This window comes from Nothobranchius furzeri, chromosome 1 (assembly GCF_043380555.1).
Source record: "Nothobranchius furzeri strain GRZ-AD chromosome 1, NfurGRZ-RIMD1, whole genome shotgun sequence".
Taxonomy (NCBI): domain Eukaryota; kingdom Metazoa; phylum Chordata; class Actinopteri; order Cyprinodontiformes; family Nothobranchiidae; genus Nothobranchius; species Nothobranchius furzeri.
In genome coordinates this window covers 32,620,029-32,630,028 of record NC_091741.1, presented here as the reverse complement: position 1 = coordinate 32,630,028, position 10,000 = coordinate 32,620,029, and the positions used below count along the sequence as shown (strand labels likewise).

At 52.3% G+C, this 10,000-nt stretch overlaps 1 protein-coding gene across 1 annotated transcript in view; it reads right to left on the bottom strand.

Moving 5' to 3' along the window:
* Window positions 1–9,826, bottom strand: part of LOC139071725 (A-type voltage-gated potassium channel KCND2-like) — a 39,175-nt gene extending 29,349 nt beyond the window's left edge. Inside the window, exon 1 of the mRNA XM_070554699.1 lies at window positions 8,718–9,826. Within this exon, the coding sequence (XP_070410800.1) occupies window positions 8,718–9,826 (1,109 nt within the window). The remainder of the gene's footprint in view (window positions 1–8,717) is intronic.
* Window positions 9,827–10,000: the final 174 nt, after the last annotated feature.

Sequence of the window (10,000 nt, the reverse complement as noted above, 5' to 3'; positions counted from 1 at the left end):
CTCTGATTTTTCTAATATGTCTAAGGAAGCGTGTACAGAATGTATTTTATTCTTAAGCCGTGCTGCCCAGCCCTACTTGTAATGGGATTACATAAATGTAACTGTTCACTTATTACATTCAAATCTTCCTCTCATCAGCCACCTGAAACCATCTCACTCTTCACTGTCTCACCCTCAGCTGGTCTGGTTCTCCCTGTCTCACCCTCAGCTGGTCTGGTTCTCCCTGTCTCACCCTCAGCAGGTCTGGTTCTCACTGTCTCACCCTAAGCTGGTCTGGCTCTCCCTGTCTCACCCTCAGCAGGTCTGGTTCTCCCTGTCTCACCCTCAGCTGGTCTGGTTCTCCCTGTCTCACCCTCAGCAGGTCTGGTTCTCACTGTCTCACCCTCAGCTGGTCTGGCTCTCCCTGTCTCACCCTCAGCAGGTCTGGTTCTCACTGTCTCACCCTCAGCTGGTCTGGTTCTCCCTGTCTCACCCTCAGCTGGTCTGGTTCTCCCTGTCTCACCCTCAGCTGGTCTGGTTCTCCCTGTCTCACCCTCAGCAGGTATGGTTCTCACTGTCTCACCCTCAGCTGGTCTGGTTCTCACTGTCTCACCCTCAGCTGGTCTGGTTCTCCCTGTCTCACCCTCAGCTGGTCTGGTTCTCCCTGTCTCACCCTCAGCAGGTATGGTTCTCACTGTCTCACCCTCAGCTGGTCTGGTTCTCACTGTCTCACCCTCAGCTGGTCTGGTTCTCCCTGTCTCACCCTCAGCAGGTATGGTTCTCACTGTCTCACCCTCAGCTGGTCTGGTTCTCACTGTCTCACCCTCAGCTGGTCTGGTTCTCCCTGTCTCACCCTCAGCAGGTCTGGTTCTCACTGTCTCACCCTCAGCAGGTCTGGTTCTCCCTGTCTCACCCTCAGCAGGTCTGGCTCTCCCTGTCTCACCCTCAGCTGGTCTGGCTCTCCCTGTCTCACCCTCAGCAGGTCTGGCTCTCCCTGTCTCACCCTCAGCTGGTCTGGCTCTCCCTGTCTCACCCTCAGCTGGTCTGGCTCTCCCTGTCTCACCCTCAGCTGGTCTGGCTCTCCCTGTCTCACCCTCAGCTGGTCTGGCTCTCCCTGTCTCACCCTCAGCAGGTCTGGCTCTCCCTGTCTCACCCTCAGCAGGTCTGGCTCTCCCCATCTCACCCTCAGCAGGTCTGCTCTTCCTGTCTCACCCTCAGCTGGTCTGGCTCTCCCTGTCTCACCCTCAGCTGGTCTGGCTCTCCCTGTCTCACCCTCAGCAGGTCTGGCTCTCCCCATCTCACCCCCAGCAGGTCTGGTTCTTCCTGTCTCACCCTCAGCTGGTCCGGTTCTCCCTGTCTCACCCTCAGCAGGTCTGCTCTTCCTGTCTCACCCTCAGCAGGTCTGGCTCTTCCTGTCTCACCCTCTTCATCCTTTTCCTGCTGAACTTCATCTGATCTCTTATATGAACAAAGTGACATGAATAGGATTTAAAAGTAAAACACAAGCAACAATCACACAAACTCCCTTTTTATGTGAGATTCTACTTTTTTATTTATTTCATGTCAAATGGTTTTTGTGTGTTACGGTCAAATTCACCATATTTTGTTGACTAGTGTTGTTGTTTAATGTTTAATGCTGCCTAGCAACATGTTTACGTTAGTCAGCCAGTCTACCGTTTGACCAGAAATACAATTATCCTCTTGGACTAAATTATTACCGAGTCACAGTTCCTTTCCTTCTGATTTAGCCCACGAGAAGAAGTCGCTGAGCTGCTGCTGTCGTCTCATCTCTGTGTGATGATAATATTTGACTGAATCTCTGATCTGCTCTGAACTCAGAGGAACCGCCGGATCTGATGAGGGAAGGACAACCTGTTGCTTGACTTTATGTTTTATTCTGGTTTTAGTTGGTGTTGGAGAAGATTTTGTCTTCCACCAGATTGAGTTTCCGTTCCTGACACCTTTAGGGACAGCAGCAGCTCAGGAGGTAGAGCGGGTTGTCAAGAGATCAGAAGGTTGCAGGTTTGATCCCTACTCTGACCAGAGAATGCTGCCACTGTGTCCTTGGGCAAGACACTTATACACCCTGCCTGCTGGTGGTGGTGGGAGGGGCCGGTGGCACCTGTGTTTGGGAGGCCTCACCTGACATTGCACCCCAGGGCAGACGTGGTATCGTAGCTCATCACCACCAGGGTGTGAATGACTGCTTGTGTTGTGAAGCGCCTTGGGGGGTTGTAGAGCTGTAAGAAGGTGCTGACATTCACCCTCATTCATGCTGACATTCACCCTCATTCATGCTGACATTCACCCGCATTCATGCTGACATTCACCCTCATTCATGCTGACATTCACCCGCATTCATGCCGACACTCACCCGCATTCATGCTGACATTCACCCACATTCATGCTGACATTCACCCGCATTCATGCTGACATTCACCCTCATTCATGCTGACATTCACCCGCATTCATGCCGACACTCACCCACATTCATGCTGACATTCACCCGCATTCATGCTGATATTCACCCGCATTCATGCTGACATTCACCCGCATTCATGCCGACACTCACCCGCATTCATGCTGACATTCACCCGCATTCATGCTGACATTCACCTGCATTCATGCTGACATTCACCCGCATTCATGCCGACACTCACCCGCATTCATGCTGACATTCACCCGCATTCATGCTGACATTCACCCGCATTCATGCTGACATTCACCCGCATTCATGCCGACACTCACCCGCATTCATGCTGACATTCACCCGCATTCATGCTGACATTCACCTGCATTCAAGCTGACATTCACCCGCATTCATGCCGACATTCACCCACATTCATGCTGACATTCACCCGCATTCATGCTGACACTCACCCGCATTCATGCTGACATTCACCCGCATACATGCTGACACTCACCCGCATTCATGCTGACATTCACCCGCATACATGCTGACACTCACCCGCATTCATGCTGACATTCACCCGCATTCATGCTGACATTCACCCGCATACATGCTGACACTCACCCGCATTCATGCTGACACTCACCCGCATTCATGCTGACACTCACCCGCATTCATGCTGACACTCACCCTCATTCATGCTGACATTCACCCGCATTCATGCTGACATTCACCCTCATTCATGCTGACATTCACCCGCATTCATGCCGACACTCACCCGCATTCATGCTGACATTCACCCACATTCATGCTGACATTCACCCGCATTCATGCTAACATTCACCCTCATTCATGCTGACATTCACCCGCATTCATGCCGACACTCACCCACATTCATGCTGACATTCACCCGCATTCATGCTGATATTCACCCGCATTCATGCTGACATTCACCCGCATTCATGCCGACACTCACCCGCATTCATGCTGACATTCACCCGCATTCATGCTGACATTCACCTGCATTCATGCTGACATTCACCCGCATTCATGCCGACACTCACCCGCATTCATGCTGACATTCACCCGCATTCATGCTGACATTCACCCGCATTCATGCTGACATTCACCCGCATTCATGCCGACACTCACCCGCATTCATGCTGACATTCACCCGCATTCATGCTGACATTCACCTGCATTCAAGCTGACATTCACCCGCATTCATGCTGACATTCACCCACATTCATGCTGACATTCACCCGCATTCATGCTGACATTCACCTGCATTCATGCTCACATTCACCCGCATTCATGCTGACACTCACCCGCATTCATGCTGACATTCACCCGCATACATGCTGACACTCACCCGCATTCATGCTGACACTCACCCGCATTCATGCTGACATTCACCCTCATTCATGCTGACATTCACCCGCATTCATGCTGACATTCACCCTCATTCATGCTGACATTCACCCGCATTCATGCCGACACTCACCCGCATTCATGCTGACATTCACCCGCATTCATGCTGACATTCACCCTCATTCATGCTGACATTCACCCGCATTCATGCCGACATTCACCCGCATTCATGCCGACACTCACCCGCATTCATGCTGACATTCACCCTCATTCATGCTGACATTCACCCGCATTCATGCTGACATTCACCTGCATTCATGCTGACATTCACCCGCATTCATGCTGACACTCACCCGCATTCATGCTGACATTCACCCGCATTCATGCTGACACTCACCCGCATTCATGCTGACACTCACCCGCATTCATGCTGACATTCACCCGCATTCATGCTGACATTCACCTGCATTCATGCTGACATTCACCCGCATTCATGCTGACATTCATCCGCATTCATGCCGACATTCAACCGCATTCATGCCGACATTCACCCGCATTCATGCTGACATTCACCCGCATTCATGCTGACATTCACCTGCATTCATGCTGACACTCACCTGCATTCATGCTGACATTCACCCGCATTCATGCTGACATTCACCCGCATTCATGCTGTTATTCACCTGCATTCATGCTGACATTCACCCGCATTCATGCTGACACTCACCCGCATTCATGCTGACATTCACCCGCATTCATGCTGACATTCACCCGCATTCATGCTGACATTCACCCGCATTCATGCTGACATTCACCCGCATTCATGCTGACATTCACCCGCATTCATGCTGACATTCACCTGCATTCATGCTGACATTCACCCGCATTCATGCTGACACTCACCCGCATTCATGCTGACATTCACCCGCATTCATGCTGACACTCACCCGCATTCATGCTGACATTCACCCGCATTCATGCTGACATTCACCCGCATTCATGCTGACATTCACCTGCATTCATGCTGACATTCACCCGCATTCATGCTGACACTCACCCGCATTCATGCTGACATTCACCCGCATTCATGCTGACACTCACCCGCATTCATGCCGACACTCACCCGCATTCATGCCGACACTCACCCGCATTCATGCTGACACTCACCCACATTCATGCTGACATTCACCTGCATTCATGCTGACATTCACCCGCATTCATGCCGACACTCACCCGCATTCATGCTGACATTCACCCGCATTCATGCTGACACTCACCCGCATTCATGCTGACATTCACCCTCATTCATGCTGACATTCACCCGCATTCATGCCGACACTCACCCGCATTCATGCTGACATTCACCCGCATTCATGCTGACACTCACCCGCATTCATGCTGACATTCACCCGCATTCATGCTGACATTCACCCGCATTCATGCTGACATTCACCCGCATTCATGCTGACATTCACCCGCATTCATGCCGACACTCACCCGCATTCATGCTGACATTCACCCGCATTCATGCTGACATTCACCCGCATTCATGCTGACATTCACCCGCATTCATGCTGACATTCACCCGCATTCATGCTGACACTCACCCGCATTCATGCTGACATTCACCCGCATTCATGCTGACACTCACCCGCATTCATGCTGACATTCACCTGCATTCATGCTGACATTCACCCTCATTCATGCTGACATTCACCCGCATTCATGCCGACACTCACCCGCATTCATGCTGACATTCACCCGCATTCATGCTGACATTCACCCTCATTCATGCCGACATTCACCTGCATTCATGCTGACACTCACCCGCATTCATGCTGACATTCACCCGCATTCATGCTGACACTCACCCGCATTCATGCTGACATTCACCCACATTCATGCTGACACTCACCCGCATTCATGCTGACATTCACCCGCATTCATGCCGACACTCACCCGCATTCATGCTGACATTCACCCACATTCATGCTGACATTCACCTGCATTCATGCTGACATTCACCCGCATTCATGCCGACACTCACCCGCATTCATGCTGACATTCACCCGCATTCATGCTGACACTCACCCGCATTCATGCTGACATTCACCCTCATTCATGCTGACATTCACCCGCATTCATGCCGACACTCACCCGCATTCATGCTGACATTCACCCGCATTCATGCTGAGACTCACCCGCATTCATGCTGACATTCACCCGCATTCATGCTGACATTCACCCGCATTCATGCTGACATTCACCCGCATTCATGCTGACATTCACCCGCATTCATGCCGACACTCACCCGCATTCATGCTGACATTCACCCGCATTCATGCTGACATTCACCCGCATTCATGCTGACATTCACCCGCATTCATGCTGACATTCACCCGCATTCATGCTGACACTCACCCGCATTCATGCTGACATTCACCCGCATTCATGCTGACACTCACCCGCATTCATGCTGACATTCACCTGCATTCATGCTGACATTCACCCTCATTCATGCTGACATTCACCCGCATTCATGCCGACACTCACCCGCATTCATGCTGACATTCACCCGCATTCATGCTGACATTCACCCTCATTCATGCCGACATTCACCTGCATTCATGCTGACACTCACCCGCATTCATGCTGACATTCACCCGCATTCATGCTGACACTCACCCGCATTCATGCTGACATTCACCCACATTCATGCTGACACTCACCCGCATTCATGCTGACATTCACCCACATTCATGCTGACACTCACCCGCATTCATGCCGACACTCACCCACATTCATGCTGACATTCACCCGCATTCATGCTGACATTCACCCACATTCATGCTGACACTCACCCGCATTCATGCTGACATTCACCCACATTCATGCCGACATTCATGCTGACATTCACCCACATTCATGCTGACATTCACCCACATTCATGCTGACATTCACCCACATTCATGCTGACATTCACCCACATTCTTGCTGACACTCACCCGCATTCATGCTTACACTCACCCGCATTCATGCTGACATTCACCCACATTCATGCTGACACTCACCCATAATTCATGCCGACACTCACCCGCATTCATGCCGACACTCACCCGCATTCATGCTGACATTCACCCGCATTCATGCTGACATTCACCCGCATTCATGCCGACACTCACCCGCATTCATGCTGACATTCACCCGCATTCATGCTGACATTCACCCGCATTCATGCCGACACTCACCCGCATTCATGCTGACATTCACCCGCATTCATGCTGACACTCACCCGCATTCATGCTGACATTCACCCACATTCATGCTGACACTCACCCGCATTCATGCCGACACTCACCCACATTCATGCTGACATTCACCCGCATTCATGCTGACATTCACCCACATTCATGCTGACACTCACCCGCATTCATGCTGACACTCACCCACATTCATGCTGACATTCACCCACATTCATGCCGACATTCATGCTGACACTCACCCGCATTCATGCCGACACTCACCCACATTCATGCTGACATTCACCCACATTCATGCTGACATTCACCCACATTCATGCTGACACTCACCCGCATTCATGCTTACACTCACCCGCATTCATGCTGACATTCACCCACATTCATGCTGACACTCACCCACATTCATGCTGACATTCACCCGCATTCATGCTGACATTCACCCACATTCATGCTGACATTCACCCACATTCATGCTGACACTCACCCGCATTCATGCTGACACTCACCCGCATTCATGCTGACATTCACCCACATTCATGCTGACACTCACCCGTATTCATGCTGACACTCACCCGCATTCATGCTGACACTCACCCACATTCATGCTGACACTCACCCGCATTCATGCTGACATTCACCCGCATTCATGCTGACATTCACCCGCATTCATGCTGACATTCACCCACATTCATGCCGACATTCATGCTGACATTCACCCGCATTCATGCTGACATTCATGCTGACATTCACCCTCATTCATGCTGACATTCACCCACATTCACACAGTCACCCATAGTTTTGTGTCTGGAACATTGTGTTTCAGTTCCAAGTCCCGTTGCAGCGATCTCACCACATCATTGCAATGTGTAACCCCTCCCATGGGTTCCTGTGCTAAATAGAAACGAGCCACGCAGGGGAGAACTGTGGAGTTGGGCAGTGGAGTAGAGTCACGACTATCCTGTTTAACGTCGTCATTACTCTCTCCCGTTTGCAAAGCTGAAAGAGACAATACTCGTTCCTGTGGGATTATTACAGTAGAAAGTAAAAACCCTAACTACTTCCCCTTTGAGCTTTAAACATCTTGTTATCTTTACCCAGAGAGGAACTAATCACCTGCTTGGGCTGTGCAGAAACCCTCCTTAATTCATCCAGACATTCAGTTTGTTAAAAATAAAATAAATTAAACACGTGGAAACTTCAAAACACTTGTCCTGCTGATGAGAGGCGTTTCAGCACCAGGGACAGCGACACAGAGGAGAACCGGTTAACAGCCACGCCCCAATTCAGATCAGACACGCCCCCAAAAACAGGAGCGATGGCCCAACCCTGAGGCACACATCCCTAGCAGCTGCATTTGAACTGTAACCACAAAAGCAGATAAGACCAGGACCATGCGGCCGAGGTGGAGGTCGCAGCGCAAACATCAACGCCATCTGGAGGAACCAGCGAGGAAAGTTGACCATTTAGCAGGATGGATGGTTTATCCCTTGAGGTCCACGTGACAGGGGTGAGGTGGTGCTCACTCCTCACCCCTGTCACGTGGACCTCAAGGGATAAACCATCAACCCTGCTCAATGGTCAACTTTCCTCGCGGGGCCACACCCATTAGGATAGTGGGAGGGTTAAGAAGATGAGTCTGTGAAACCTGAACAACTACTCCACTCTTCACGCACACAAACACACTCAGGCTTACCCACCCCAGGGTTGTCATGGTAACGATGGTGTACCAGAAGGCTGCAGGGACGCTGGTGAACTTGCTCCCAGAACCCTTCTCAGCGTAGAACATGACTGTGGCGAAGATGATGATGGCCATGGTGAGGGAAAAGAGCAGGAAGCCCAGCTCGGACGCACAGCTCTTCAGCGTGTAGCCCAGAATGCGAAGTCCCGCAGAGTGTCGCGAGAACTTGAAAATCCGAAACACCCTGAAGACGCGGAGCGTGACGAAGGCACCGCTGACATCCTCGTTGTCAGTCATGACCAGACCGATGTAGTAGGGCATGATGGCCACCACGTCTATGACGCTCATCACGCTCTTCACGAACCTGTAGCGGCTCGGCGCCGCCACCAGGCGCAGCAGGTACTCCACCGTGAAGATCATGACGCACGCGGTGTCCAGGCAGAAGAAGGCCAATGCGTAGCGCTCCCCGCACGACATCTGCTTGACCCGGTTCGGCGCGGCGCCGCACGGCACCGTCTCCACCACGTTGGCCATGACAGACACCGCGATGAAAAAGCCGGTAACGTAGTAAAAGACCAGCGCCATGGTGGAAGTGTGCGGGTTCTCGAAGGCGCGCCACATGGTCTCCCGGAAGCTGGCATCGATGGACACCAGCTCGTTGGTCTGGTCGTTGTCCTCGTCGTCCTGGATCCGCTCCTGGTTCTCCCGCCGCCGGTCCTTGTAGTCCTCATAGCAGCAGTCCCCGATGATCTCCGGGAGGATGCCGAAGAACGCCAGCTCCTCCTCGTAGGCAGAGATGCACTCCTGCCGCGGGTAGTGCAGCTTCCCGGTTCGGTAGAAGTTCAGGATGTGCCTGAAGATGTCCGGGTCGCGGTCGAAGAAGTACTCGTTGTTCTCCTCCAAGAAGAAGAAGTCGCGCTCAGAGCTGCCCAGCAGGGTGTCCGGGTACCGCTCCAGCGTGTCCCGCCAAGTCTGGAACTTCATGCCACTAACGTTCAGAACAATCAGCCCGTTTCTGGCGCGGTGCGTCTCCCTCGGAGGCACGGGCATGGCAGCGCTGGCCACCGGCATCCACCCGATGGCCGCCGCGCGGGCGAACTGCATCCAAGATGCGACTGCTGCCGCCATCAGGCTCCTGGAGCTCAGCGGAGGCTCGGCGGAGGTTCACAGAGTACCGAAACCACCGGGGGACAGTCGGGGGTGGGGGTGGGGCAGATGTATCCAGCACCCCCAATGCATCCAAAGGAGGCTTTACGCGTCTAATCAGTGCGTAAAAGCAGAAGTCCTCCCGCGGTCCTGCTC